At 42.5% G+C, this 14945-nt stretch overlaps 1 protein-coding gene across 2 annotated transcripts in view; it reads left to right on the forward strand.

The window, feature by feature from the left end:
* Window positions 1-14945, forward strand: part of NBAS (NBAS subunit of NRZ tethering complex) — a 212954-nt gene that overhangs the window by 132583 nt on the left and 65426 nt on the right. For both annotated transcript variants that reach the window (XM_074195083.1, XM_074195079.1), the window contains one exon: window positions 808-918. In XM_074195083.1, the coding sequence (XP_074051184.1) occupies window positions 808-918 (111 nt within the window). The remainder of the gene's footprint in view (window positions 1-807; window positions 919-14945) is intronic.

Genomic DNA, 14945 nt, shown 5'->3' on the forward strand with positions numbered 1-14945 from the left:
CTTAAGGCCTCCACTAGACCCTTTGTCTCCATCACTAAGAGAAGTGTGGGGTAGGGAGGAGTTCCCCAAGGTCATCCAGGCAGCAAGTCCTAGAGCTGGGATTCCTGCCCATCACCCCCGGTTTAATGAAGTAAATGCTTCCTAAGGGCCTCCTATTTACAGAGAGCCATGCTGGGAAGAGGTGTCCTGGGGAAGGCAATGATGCGACAATACTGGTGGCCCATGGACGCATATGCCATGCAACCTTTGAAGAGAGCTTGGGGGCTTCGCCTCGTTTCCCCCTCCTTTGAGGGAGTCACTGAAACACTGAGAGACAACTTGATTGTCCCCTTTTTTAAGATGAGGAAGCTGAGCCCCAGAGAAGTCCGTGTCTTTTACACTTGATCACAGTACAGCAGCCCCTTCATCTCATGCCCAGGATCCCATATATTGAAGGAGGTTTCTCATTGTCATGCCCATAAGCCTCTCTGCATGACCCTCCCACTGGGATCCCAGGGTCTCCTGTGTGAAGTGCCCCTTGGGTATTTCTGGTGGTGAAGGAGTAGATGGCAGTGACCTCCCCTGCAGATTGGAGATTGTTGCGTCCTTGAGGCAGGGGGAAGGTCAGGTCTAGGGATCCTCCTTGGGTTTCCCTTGCTTTGGCCCGGGCCCCTTGTGATTCTCCAATGTACGGATACCAACCCCTGAGCAAGCCTACAAAGCGTCAGACTCAGGGGCATGGCACCCCATGACTGACCTACCAGGGAGGGAGACCCCAGAACAGTTTCTGTGTGGCTCTTGGTGACCGTTTTTCTTTCTTCATTCCAGGACACTTGAGAACAACGTCTACACCCTCGCCCTCTCCTTGGCACAGCGTTACAATGTTCCACGCTGGGAAGTGTACATGACCCATCTGGAGTTCCTGTTCACCGACAGTAGGTAGGTTTGTGCTCATTTCCTGCAGGACCTGGGTCACTGCCTGTCCTTTGGATGGATGCCTTCTTTGTGAGTCTTGAAAGAGCCCCACTCAGAGACTGCCTCTTGCAAGGCCAAGGACTCTTGGCCAAGCCATATTCTTAAACCCTAGGATCTTAATGGTGGGCCCTTCCTTGTGTGAACAGGACAGTCTTGTTTTCCCTATTGTTCAGACAAATGTGTAGTCTGTCCTCGGGCCTCTCCTCTCCTTCTCTTGGTTCAGAAGGCCAAGCTAAGCAGCCAGCAGCACCTGGGAAGTGGCAGCAGTGTCCTCACTTCTAGGCATCTCCAGTTGAGATATGCCAGAATTCTTGGGGGGGAGGTAGCATGTAGTCTTAATGGTGGTAGAGAAGGATAAGACTAAAGAATCCTGTTAGCTCCACTTTCCCCATATGTCCATTCCCTTCTCTCGACTCACTTGGTCCCCTGTCTAGCTCACCCCTCATCACTCGGCTCTTGGTTTAGTGAATTAATGCTTCCATTGGGTCCCCGCTGCCTTCTTCAGGGTTCCCCACCTTTAAAACACATCTGCCATCTCCCCCCCATCCCTTCAGGCTTGTTATTGTTCAGTTGTTGAGTTGTATGTGACTTTTTGTGACCGTCCACAGGCTTTTCTGGACAAGGAGCCCTCAAGGGTTTGTCCTTTCTTTTTCCATCAAATTAAAGCAAATAGACATGATGTGATTTTCCCAAGACCGCCCAACTAGATGTGTGTGAGGCTGGATTTGAACTCGGGTCTTCCTAACTCTAGGCCCAGGGCTCTCTCCAGCAGTATCTATTAAGCCAGTCATACTAGCTATTATTTATGTAGCACTTTAAAGTTTGCAGCACGCTTTACTGATTTTCTCATTAGATCCCCATAATAGTTGGAATCAGGACTGAATCCACGGGGTGGATTGAGGGGAGAATCCTGCCCAGGAAGCTCAGTGGCTTGGGTGGTCTGTGTCTCATAGGACAATAATTGTAACAGGGACCATAAGGCTCCACTGGTGGGGGCTGCATCCTGGTGTCCTTGGCAGTGTGGGCAGCAGCGAGGCTGACCTTGTGGATGGTTGTGCATGACAGATTTAGTGTTTCTTACTTGGTGGGGGTGGGGGTTGCAAGAGGAAGTCCTGGTGTCTATTTGGAGAACAAAGCCTGGGCAGCTCTGGGGAATATGAGTTGGGGGGGGGGGGGGTTCTGGAGCAGAGGAGGGGATGATTTTAGAGCCACCGGAGGAGGAGGTCAGGGTGGAAAGAGACCCCAGAAGTAGAGTGGTCTTGGTCTGATGCTGTGAGCTTGATGATGATGATGATGATGATGAACTTCTGTTTCACCAGCACTTTTCTTGTTTGGTTGGGGGCCTTCCCCAGGGTGACCCAGTGAAAGCTGCAGATTACATATCATAGGGAGAGGGGTTGGTGAGCCCCAAGAAGTCAGGCCATTCCTCCCCCACTTCCACCTCCCAGACTCCTCATCTCTGAGTCCTTCTTAGAGCCAAGGTGGATCTGAGAGGGAAGCTGACAGGGCAGTGACCTTGGAGCCCAATGCTCAGGGTCTGGACAGAGGTCGCAGGCCTTGCTTCTCAGCAGTGAACCTTGACGTCAGGGCTTTATTGGCTCCAGGGTCCATTCATGGGGAAGAGTACAGCGAGTGTTACTCACTGCCTTGTGAGACCTCTGCAGACAGCGACCACAGCTAGGAAATTGAAAGATGCCTGCTCCTTAGAAGGAAAACTATGTCCAGCTGGACAGAAAGAGTAGAGACACGGCCTTGCCCTGCACAAGGAGACCATGAGTCAAAGCCAAGGCTTTTCTGGAGGCAATATATGTTCGGGAGAGCCAGACCAGGAGGAGAGCCGGGCCTGCAGAATCTGGAACAGGCTTGGGAGATGCTTCACTGGAAGGTCAGATGCTGAAGCTTAAGGTCTTTGGCCACATAATGAGAAGAGGAGACTTATTGGAAAAGACCCCGATGTAGGGACTGAAAGAAGGAGGAGACAATAGAAGATGAGATGGAAATAAAGCAGACATGAACCTGGACAGACTCTGGGAAATAGGGAGCAGAAGAGGGCCTGCGGTGGGCATTCATGAGTCTAGCTTTACAAAAATGAAAATGCAGTGTAGTAGTGAGTCAGTTGATCTTCTGCCTTTTCACCCTCCCTTCCCAGCCTCAGTCCCTCCCCAGCATCTCCTTCCCTCTCAAGTGAGAACTGGAAACGTTAGTCATCCAAAATCACTTCCCACACTGGCTGAATCCTTGAGTCTGTATTCTAATCCCTTTCCCCCTCTGAGAAGGGGGCAGCAGGCTTCATCAAGAGTCCTACGGACTCCCAGGTAATCATTGCACTGATGAGGGGACAAGAATGCCCATCACATTTCTGTGTCAGAGCTTGTTCATCCAGTCCCCAGGTTATGGACATCCCTCAGATTCCCTTTCTTTGCCACCTCAAAAAGAGCTAGAGGTCTTTTTATAGGTTAGAGAGGACTCTTCCCTCCTTTGAGCCACCCTTCCTTTAATTCCCATTCCCTCCCTTTTCTTGTTTTCCCCATTTCCTTGTTGAATATGTGTCCATCCTTCTGACCAGTGGCAGCCTCTCTCCTTTAGCTGACCCCCCTTCCTTGTAAAGATGTCCACTTGGTTACCCTCATTATGTGAGAGAATTTCCCTCAACCCTCCCTTCGCTCCAGTGTATTCACCTCTTGTGTGATCTTGATTGTGACCAACAGGACTTGAATTCTTTCTTTTTGTCTGTTTGCAGATTTTTTTTCTTTGATCTGGAACTCTGAGTTTTGGTTTTGATATTTCTGGCAGTTTTCATTTTGGGGTTTCTTTCGAGAGATAACTAGTGAATTCTTTCTTTTTCCCCTTTGCCCTCTGGTTCTAAGAGATTTTGACAGTTTTATTTTAAGATTTCTTAAAATAGAATGTGAAAAACTCCTTTTTTGTTATGATGTTCAGGTAGTCCAACAATTCTTAAATTTTCTCTCAATTTGTTTTCTAGGGTAGTTGTTTTGTTATGAGATAACTTACCTTTTCTTCTCTGTTTTCATTTTTTTAATGTTGTTTCCATATTTCTTTTTTTTTTTTTTGCAAGGCAGTGGGGTTAAATGACTTGCCCAAGGTCACACAGTTAAGTAAATTATTAAGTGTCTGAGACCACATTTGAACTCAGGTCCTCCTGACTCTACGGCTGGTGCTTTATCCACTGCGCAACCCAGCCGCTCCTGTTTCCATATTTCTTGTGGGGTCATGGTCTTCTTTTTGATCCATTCTGATTTTGGGGAGTTTGTGGCTTGGGTGGGTTTGGTTGGCATCTCTTGTGCGCAAGCTGTTAATTCTCCTTCCAATTCTTTCTTCTGTAACTCATTCTTTTTAAATTTTTTTTCTCAAGCACTTGCACTTCATTTGCACAGACTTTTTAAAATCTCTTGTCTCATCTTCTCTAGGAATGGTGCTTGTATCTGTGCCCGCCCTCCATTTTCCTCTGAGTCTTTGCTTGCTGATGTCTTGGAGGCATTCCTGCTACCATAGTAGCTCCTTCCATGACTTATTTCTTCTAGCCTTTGTCCTGTTGGTGGATTTGCTGTTAGTTCTGGGCTCTGGGGCACTTGGGGAAGGTAGGTTTGGCCTGGTCCTGCTGCTTCTTCTTCGGGCTTGTTTTTAAACCTGTTCTTGAAAATTTCCTTGTGTTGATGGTTATGATATTTGTTTTTTAAAGTACCAAGGTGTGTATTTACATGCGTATCATTTCATTTAGAAGTCAAACCAGTGTAAATTAATTGCTAAAACAAAGAGCTCAAAGGAACGCAGAAGGCATCTTTATCAGCAAACATTGACTTGTTTGCCCAGTAGAGATAGAGCTGCCAAAGACATCACTGGCTTAGAAGAGGGACACATCTGTCCTGTTTCATGGAGGATGGCACTCAGAAGCTGAGGGGCTGAGCCTGTTTAGGGAAAGCTTGGGGTGGTATCAAGCCAAGTGGAGTTGTCCCAGACTCCAAAGGAGAAATGGAAGAATGGCCACCATGCATAGCCTCCTTGGCTCCAGAAGAGCAGCTCCTCCAGTCCCTGGTCCTTCTGTCTCCATCCCTGAACTGTCGCAGGCCCCTGATCATGGCAGCAAAAATATGCCTCAGCGCTCTATGGGGTCACATGTGGGCTAGGGGCTGCAGTCTGCCCTCAGGACCCTGTGGGGGGTGCTCTGTGGCAGTGAGGGCCTCAGAGAAGTATCGCTTCTGCATGGCCCGAGGGCCAGCTTAGGAGGAGTGATGATGGATCTGACCTTAATCTGCTTTCTATCTTCATGTGCATGGCAGGCAGAAAGCCCAGAAACCCCCAGAGTAGAGCTGCATGTAAGAGATACTGAGAAGTTGCCAAGATTCAGAACTAGTTCTACTAAGGAAAAAAAATACCCAGGCTGTCTTCACCCCCATTTACTGCCTGAGTTCATATTCATTGCAGATTGAGAGAAGGCTTAGTCCATTGAAATCAACGATTTGTCCCATAGTTGCAGCAGGCCCTGCGCGCACCTGCTTCTCTTGAGTCGTCTTCTCCTGGCGTGATTGACAACCTGAAGCCATTATAGCACACCTTAATCACAGGATTAGTATTAATAATTCATGCCTCGTGCATTGTGGGCCGCTTAAAGCTAGTTTAGGCCAATAGTTAATCTTTGACAGTCAAATATTCCCTGTTTGTCTAAACTGCTTTATAGCTAAAAGTCGGAGGGCGGGAGAGAAATCCCAGCCATGGAGGGGAACCGATCGTGTATGTGGTTCAAAAGAAGCTGCCAGCAGTTGCCTGGTCTCCACCATGGCCTTTTGCACATGGATTCCTCAGGATGCTTTTCTGAGATTCCCTGCTCCAAGTGGGGAGAGAACAGCCTCTTTCTCCAGAGGCTCTCCCCATAGCTATTATTGATCACAGACACTTGTCAAAGATGTTAGCACGCTGTAATTGACTGGGGAAGGAAGTATCTCTATCATCTGTCAGTAAAGGGATTCCGATACATGTGTCAATCTTGACAAGATAATTCACCTACATTGCTGATGAGACTGCCCCAAATCTGAGGATGGGGCCTGGGGGGAGAATGGAGTTTTCACTGAGATTGAGATTTATAGAGAAGGTGAACATTGTTATCTTTCCATTGTGTAGATGTTCTCATTCATGGAGTGTTAGAGGGAGGATGATGGTCGAACCCTCAGTGTTGGGACTGACATCTGCTTAGGAACAGTGTTCCTGTTCTGTGGGTCACCTCTGGGAGGACATTGGATGTGCCCACTGTCTTAGTATATTGAGGGAGGACTGCTGATTTACTTAGCTCACTTGTTTTTCTGCACAATTTCACCTTTCCATTCCTACTGTTTTCAGATTTAATTTGAAAGGATTTCAAATGAATTTGGGGGAAAAAATTTTTTTTGGATTAATTCCTCATACCAGTTCCAATGTCTGTTTTTCTCTTTGTAGCTAGGAGGACTCTGTGCAAATTGGACAAATCATGTAAATTTTCAGAGTCTGTTCTTTATTTGCAAAATAGTCATAGGACAGTTGATGGAAGACTTGGGGATGTTGTCCTGAAGTAGACGAGATGATGATTGGGGGTTGAGAAGCTCTATTTAAAAGAGACTAGACTTGTTGACCTTGCTCTGGCAGGAACAACTTGTAGTGGTGAATGCAAAAGAAAAATGTCACCTTGACTGCTGAGCCATCTGGGGGAGCTGGAAGCTCCTTTACCGTAAGTCTTCAGGAGAAGAGAATGGAGGGGCATGTTGATAAAGATGCTTCCAGAGGACTCCTCCTCATTATGGTTTGGACTTGATGGCCATTGAGGTCTATCCCAACTCTGAGATACTCTAATTTCATGGGGGTTACGATGCCCAGTAGCCCATGGTAGTGGTGATGTGTTAAAAGAGATGAAGTACCCTATAGATAGGAGGCTCTTAATGACCTAAAATGTCTAAAAAGACATTAGGCCAACTCAACAGCCAGGTGACCTTGGCAAAGCCACTCATCCATAAGATGGGACTAGCACTGCTTATAATACAGACTTAATCATGAGGAATTGCACTCTCTTTTTAGGAGGACACTTAAACGTGAGCCTCATTCGTGTTCCTCTTGTCATTCTCATTATTTGTCAATGAACTTCATATTAGGATAATCCTCATTCTTTCACTTTTCTCTTCAGAGGAGTTGGTCTGTGACAAGATGCCAGCCAGTCATTCTTTAAGCTTCACATTCTCTGTCTTATTGCACAGCTTATACCAATAAGGAATTTCTGTGACTTGGTGGATGATTGAGATGCCCCTGCCTGTCAAGTGTCTCCAGACCCCAACCTGGAACCTACAGGCTGTTTTCAGTTCAGCTTCTTCACACAAGACTTTGATCCTTTCTCATGGGACGTTAAGGCTTGGAAGTTCACTCCAAGGAGGGTGGTGATGATGAGAATTTGGCAGGGCAACACTGACTAAATGATTTCTGAGTTTATGTTAGTGTTTTATCTTGGGATTGTGGACAGCAGTTCTGCCTTGCCCAAGGCTCTGGAGTTCTGAAGGCTATTTTGAGATCTGTTATTTGTAGTATAGACATTTGTCCTCTGTCAATATGTGAAAGCTTTTGAAGTATAATTCTAGCCACCAGCAAATGGCAGTGATTTGTTATACAATTTTCTGTGTTTCCTCAAACAATTTGTTCCCTAAACCTGGGCAGTGCCAGTGTAATTTTCTGTCATTGTGACCTGACCCTAAAGTACCATCAAAGACCCCTTCATTTCTGTAAGTAGTAGTCTGTTTGAGGCGTTTTTGCTAACAGGTGATTGAGCTCATATCAATGTCACCCATGAAGGGCCTTTTGGGTCTTCTCTTGGGTCTTAGCTTTTCCATAGGTGCCATTTTGAGGAAACCACTTCGGTTTACCTTCAGCAAATCCAATGATTTGTGCCTTTTCTAATCTTGGTGAAGTGATGCCTCCTTATTCAGAAAGTGTTTTCCTGGGTTTTGACCTGGGTCTCATAGACTCTGAGACTCAGTCAATCCTCTTTTGCCTTTTTGATGAGGCAACGTTAATCTTACTAAATCTACCCATAGTGTTGGTTTGAATGGAATGAATTTTTATGATGATAGTTTCCATCTCCTCCAAAAAAACCTTTCCCAGTTTCCTGAAACCAGTTCTTGTATTACCCAGACTTTCCTAAACAGAATTTTTGTGTTAGGTCTTTCTTCTATTCCTATCTCATTCTACTTTATATTGTATTTTTTGATGGATCTGTTGTACCTCCCAGATCCTCCCTCGCTTCTGCCTACTTAATGTAAGATTTCTGCAAAGACATGTCCTCTCCTTTGTCCCTGTTGTACATACCTTCATCCTGTCCTAGGTCCTGAGCCAGAATAACTTCTTAATCAATGCTTGCTGAATTTTTATTTTAAAATTGACAATAATAATTCTGTTAACTCATATTCATAGATAGAGGGTTTCAGGCTCCTGCAACACTTTCTTTAGAATCCCCCATGAGAATGTGTCACCTGCCATGTCTAGCTTGCTGTGAATCCTCGATAAAAATGCTAAGTAGTACAGATACAGCCCAACCAGTCAATCAATCAAGTTTGGTTTTTTAACAGTTATCAGGATTTTTAATAAGTCACAGACTCCCAGTCATGCATAATAGCATTGATATAGAACTTTTAATATTTGCAAAGCATTTAAAAATTTTTCTCTCATTTGATACAATAACCCTGGGAGGTAATTGCTGTTATTATCCTCATTTTACAGATGAGGAAACTGAGGCAAAGGTTAAGAGACTTTCCAAGGGTCACATAGCAAGTAAATGTCTGAGACTGGATTGGAAGTCAGGTCTTTTGGACTCCTTGCCCAGCTATGATCTCTTTACTTGACTTGGAACCAATGGGAAACAAGGGCTCTCCTTTAGTTATCCTTCTTTCTTACTATATGACCACACTTTTCTTCTTGTCCATTTTCTAAAATATGTTTTATTTTGGTTCCTTGGTTACATGCACAAACCTGTTTGGACATTCACTTTTAAAAACTTGTGTCCCAAAATCTCTCCATTCCTCCTACCCCACTTACCCTCATTGGGAAAGTAAATTATTTGATATAGGTTAAAAATGTGTGGTCATGAAAAATATTTCACAGTAGTCATGTTGTAAAAATAAACATTACCCCCCAAAAAAGAGAAATCTCAAAAATAAAGTGAAAAAATATGCTTCAATCTATATTGAGACCCTTTCAGCTCTGACTTTGGGATGGATAGCATTCCTTATCATAAGTCCTTTGGGGTTCCTACTGAGGAAGGCAGGTCCTTCACAGCTGCTCACCCTGCACTGTTGCCATACTTTGTGTAAGGCACATTTCCCATTGCATCTGAGCATTTCATCTCAATCCCATACCACACTTTTTTCAGCCATTCCCCCACCAATGAGCAGCTCCCCACCACCAGACCAGAGCTGCTGGGGATATCCTTATACAGTTCGGTCCTTTTTCTTCCTGTTTTTCCATCTCTTCTGGAACATGGAACCTGGCAGTGGCCCCACTACATCAAAGGTTAGGCATGGCTTTATAGGCATTTGGACAGAGTTCCAAGCCATCTACAGATTGCTGAATCATCTTATAACTCCTCATTTTCCCTACCTGCATTTCTCCTATCTTAGTGAGTTAGGCTTTTTTTTTTTAGGATTTTGCAAGGCAAATGGGTTTAAGTGGCTTGCCCAAGGCCACACAGCTAGGTAATTATTACGTGTCTGAGCCCAGATTTGAACCCAGGTACTCCTGACTCCAGGGTGCTTTATCCACTGCTCCACCTAGCTGCCCCTTGTTTTTGTTTTTTGCAAGACAGTGGGGTTTGGTGGCTTTCCTAAGGTCACACAGCTAGGTAATTATTAAATGTTTAAGGCTGGATTTGAGTTCAGGTCCTTCTGACTCCAGGGTCAGTGCTCTATCCAGTGCACCACCTAGCTGCCTGAGATAAGACATTTTTAAAAAGTGATTTAAATTGATAGCATTGATAGCCTCATCTGAAAATTGTTCATATCTTTTGATCTTTTATCAATTGGGCAATGACTGTATTTTTTTATAAATTTGATTCAATTCTCTGTTTGAGAAATGAGGTCTTTATAGAGAAACTTGTTTCAATATTTTTTCCACAGTTACTATTGCTAACTGTATTACCCTCCATCCTATTTTCCCCACCCCCATTCTATTCTCTCTCTCCCCCTCCTCAAAAGTGTTTAGCATCTGACTCCCCCCCCCCTCCTTCAATCTTCCCTCCCTTCTATCACTTACCACCACCCCTTTCTCCATCTCTTTCCCGTCCTACTTTCCTCCAGGGTAAGATAGATGTATATAACCATTGAGTGTGCATGTTATTCCTTCTCTGAGTCACTTCTGATGAGAATAAGGCTTGTTCAATCCCCCTCACCTTCCCCTTCTACTCCACTACAACTTTTTCTTGCCTCTTTTACAAGAAATATCTTAGCCTATTCTACCTCTCTCCCTTTATGTTCCTCTCTTCCCCATAACTCCCATCTTTTTAATATATTATAGCTTCAAGGTCAACTTCTTACCTCAACTGCCTTGTCTGTATACGCTCCTTCTAACTACTCTAATATATCAGAAAGTTCACATGAGTTATCAGCATTGTCTTCCCAGGCAGGAATACAAGCAGTGCAGCTTCATTAAGTTCCTTATGATCTGCCCTTCCTGTTTACTTTTTCCCGCTTACTTTTTATGCTTTACCCAAGTCCTACACTTGAAGATCAGATTTTCTGTTCAGTGGACATTTGTTTCCGCTGGGTGATTTATTCTTGGTTGTAATCCAAGCTCTTTTGCCCTGTGATCCCTAACTGTAGAAGCTACTAAATCTTGTGTTATCCTGACTGTTGGCTCCATGATATTTGAATTTTTCTGGCTGCTTGCAATATTTTCTCCTTTACTTGAGAGTTATGAAGTTTGGCTGTAATATTCCTGGCAGTTTTCAGGGATCTCCTTCAGTAGATGATTGGTGTAGTCTTTCAGTTTCCCTTTTACTCTCTGCTTCTAGGATATCAGGAAAGTTTTCCTTCAAAGTTTCTTGAAAAAATGATGTCCAGACTTTTTTTTTTTTTTTGGTCATGGCTTTCAGATAGTACAACAATTTTTAAATTATCTCTCCTGGATCTAGTTTTCAGATTAGTTGTTTTTCCATTGAGATATTTCACATTTTCTTCTAATTTTTAATTCTTTTGGTTCAGTTTTATTGTTTGTTGATTTCTTACAAAGTCATCCACTTCCCTTAGCTCCATTCTATATTTTAAGGAATTATTTTCTTCTTTTCCATTTGACCAACTCTGCTTTTTGAGGTCTTCTCCTCATTGGTTTTGTGGACTGTTTTTGCCATTTGACCCAGTCTGGTTTTTGAGATGTTATTTTTTTCAGTATTTTTGGTGTCTCTTCCACTAAGCTGCTGACTCGGTTTCCATGATTTTCCTGCATCTCTCTCATTTCTCTTCCAAATTTTTCCTCTACATCCCTTACTTGATTGTCAAAATCCTTTTTGAGCTCTTCCAAGGCCAAAGACCAATTCATATTTTCTTGTAGACTTAGGATGCAGCAGCTTTGACTTTATCTTCTTCTGAGAATATCTTTTTATTTTCCTTATGACCATAGTAACTGCGTATAGTTTGATTTCTTTTTCTTCTATTGTTTGCTCCTTTCCCCAGCCTATGACTTAGTTTTCACTCTTTCTTAAGGTGGGGCTCTGCTTCCAGGGTGGAGGACACACGTCCCAAGTTTTGGAGGGGTTTTGTGGAAGTTTTCAGAGATGTATCTTGGTAGCTGCAATTTCTCAGTTCCTCCAAGGCTATGAGCTATGAAAGACTCGGCCTGCTCTCTTGACCTGGGCTCTGGTCTGTGGATGACCCCATGCTCTCCCCTCTGCCCTGGACCTATGAGGAGGGTCTTGGCTCCTCTGCAGGCTGTGAGCCTAGTTGTGCTTCTGGTCTTCCTCCTGTACTGGAACTTCAGACTGACTCTTTTTTTTAATTTTTATTAAAGATATTATCTGAGTTTTACAATTTTCCCCCCAATCTTGCTTTCCTCCTCCCACCCCCCTGCCCCACAGAAAGCACTCTGTCAGTCTACTTTGTTTCCATGTTGTACATTGATCCAAATTGGGTGTGATGAGAGAGAAATCATATCCTTAAAGAAAAGAAGTCTAAGAGGTAACAAGATCAGACAATAAGATATCTGTTTTTTCCTAAATTAAAGGGAATAGTCCACGCACTTTGTTCAAACTCCAAAGCTCCTTATCTGGATACAGATGGCACTCTTCTTTGCAGAAAGCCCAAAATTATTCCCAATTGTTGCACTGATGGAATGAGCAAGTCCTTCAAGGTTGAACATCACTCCCATGTTGCTGTTAGGGTGTACAGTGTTTTTCTGGTTCTCATCTCACTCAGCATCAGTTCATGCAAATCCCTCCAGGCTTCCCTGAAATCCCATCCCTCCTAGTTTCTAATAGAACAGTAGTGTTCCATGACATACATATACCACAGTTTGCTAAGCCATTCCCCAATTGAAGGACATTTACTTGATTTCCAATTCTTTGCCACCACAAACAAGGCTGCTATAAATATTTTTGTACAAGTCATGTTTTTACCCTTTTTCTTCATCTCTTCAGGGTATAGACCCAGTAGTGGTATTGCTGGATCAAAGGGTATGCACATTTTTGTTGCTCTTTGGGCATAGTTCCAAATAGCTCTCCAGAATGGTTGGATGAGTTCACAGCTCCACCAACAATGTAACAGTGTCCCAGATTTCCCACAACCCTTCCAACAATGATCATTATCCTTCCTGGTCATATTGGCCAATCTGAAAGGTGTGAGGTGGTACCTCAGAGAAGCTTTAATTTGCATTTCTCTAATAATTAATGATTTAGAACATTTTTTCATATGGCTATGGTTTACTTTGATCTCCTCATCTGCAAATTGCCTTTGCATATCCTTTGACCATTTGTCAATTGGGGAATGGCTTTTTGTTTTAAAAAATATGACTCAGTTCTCTGTATATTTTAGAAATGTGTCCTTTGTCAGAATCATTAGTTGTAAAGATTGCTTCCCAATTTACTACATTTCTTTTGATCTTGGTTACAGTGGTTTTATCTGTGCAAAAGCTTTTTAATTTAATGTAATTGAAATCATCTAATTGGTTTTTGGTGATGTTCTCCAACTCTTCCTTAGTCATAAACTGCTCCCCTTTCCATAGATCTGACAGGTAGGCCAGTCCTTGATCTTCTAATTTGCTTATAGTATTGTTTTTTATGTCTAGGTCCTGTAACCATTTGGATCTTATCTTGGTAAAGGGTGTGAGGTGTTGGTCTAATCTAAGTTTCTTCCATACTAACTTCCAATTATCCCAGCAATTTTTATCAAAGCAGGAGTTTTTATCCCAGTGGCCGGACTCTTTGGGTTTATCAAACAACAGATCAGTATAATTATCTCCTGCTTTTACACCTAGTCTATTCCACTGGTCCACCACTCCATTTCTTAGCCAATACCAAACAGTTTTGATGACTGATGCTTTATAATATAATCTTAGATCAGGTAGGGCTAAGCCTCCTTCTTTTGCACTTTTTTTTCATTAAGCTCCTGGCACTTCTTGACTTTTTATTTCTCCATATGAATTTACTTACAATTTTTTCTAACTTGTTAAAGTAATTTTTTGGAATTTTGATTGGTTGGGCACTAAACATATAGTTTAGTTTTGGTAGAATTGTCATTTTTATTATATTAGCTCTACCTATCCATGAGCAGCTGATATTTGCCCAGTTAGTTAAATCTGATTTAATTTGTGTGAGAAGTGTTTTATAATTGTTTTCAAAAAGATTCTGAGTCTGTCTTAGCAAATAGACTCCCAAATATTTTATATTGTCTGAGGTTACTTTGAATAGGATTTCTCTTTCTAGCTCTTCCTGCTGTTTCTTGCTAGGCATACATAGAAAAGTTGAGGATTTATGAGGGTTTATTTTATAACCTGCAACTTTGCTAAAATTGCTAACTGTTTCCAGTAGTTTTTTGGGTGATTTCTTGGGATTCTCTAGGTAGACCATCATGTCATCTGCAAAGAGTGAGAGTTTTGTGTATTCCTTCCCAATTCTAATTCCTTCAATTTCTTTTTCTTCTCTAATTGCTGATGCTAACATTTCTAATACAATATTGAATAGTAGTGGTGATAATGGGCACCCTTGTTTCACCCCTGATCTTATTGGGAATGCCTCTAGCCTCTCCCCATTGAATATAATGCTTGTTCATGGTTCCAAATAGATACTGCTAATTATTTTAAGGAACAGTCCATTTATTCCTAGTGTTTTTAATAGGAATGGATGCTGTATTTTGTCAAAAGCTTTTTCAGCATCTATTGATATGATCATATGATTTCTGATAGGTTTGTTGTTGATATGATTGAGTATACTAACAGTTTTCCTAATATTGAACCAACCCTGCATTCCTGGAATAAATCCTACTTGATCATAATGTATTATCCTCATGATGACTTGTTGTAATCGTTTTGCTAAGATTTTATTTAGGATTTTTGCATCTATATTCATCTGGGAAATGGGTCTATAATTTTCTTTCTCTGTATTAACTCTTCCTGGTTTAGGTAACAGTACCATATTGGTTTCATGGAAAGAGTTAGTCAGAGTTCCATCTTTCCCTATTTTTCCAAAGAGTTTATATAGGATTGGAACCAATTGTTCTTTAAATGTTTGGTAGAATTCACTTGTGAATCCATCAGGCCCTGGAGATTTGTTTTTAGGGAGTTCAATAATGGCTTGTTGAATTTCTTTTTCTGAGATAGGGTTGTTTAGGTATTTAATCTCTTCTTCATTTAACCTGGGCAACTTATATTTTTGTAAATATTCATCCATTTCACTTAAATTATCAAATTTATTGGCATAGAGTTGGGCAGAATAATTTCGAATTATTACTTTAATTTCCTCCTCCTTGGTGGTGAGTTCACCTTTT

The sequence above is a fragment of the Macrotis lagotis genome, chromosome 1 (assembly GCF_037893015.1).
Source record: "Macrotis lagotis isolate mMagLag1 chromosome 1, bilby.v1.9.chrom.fasta, whole genome shotgun sequence".
In the NCBI taxonomy this organism is placed as follows: domain Eukaryota; kingdom Metazoa; phylum Chordata; class Mammalia; order Peramelemorphia; family Peramelidae; genus Macrotis; species Macrotis lagotis.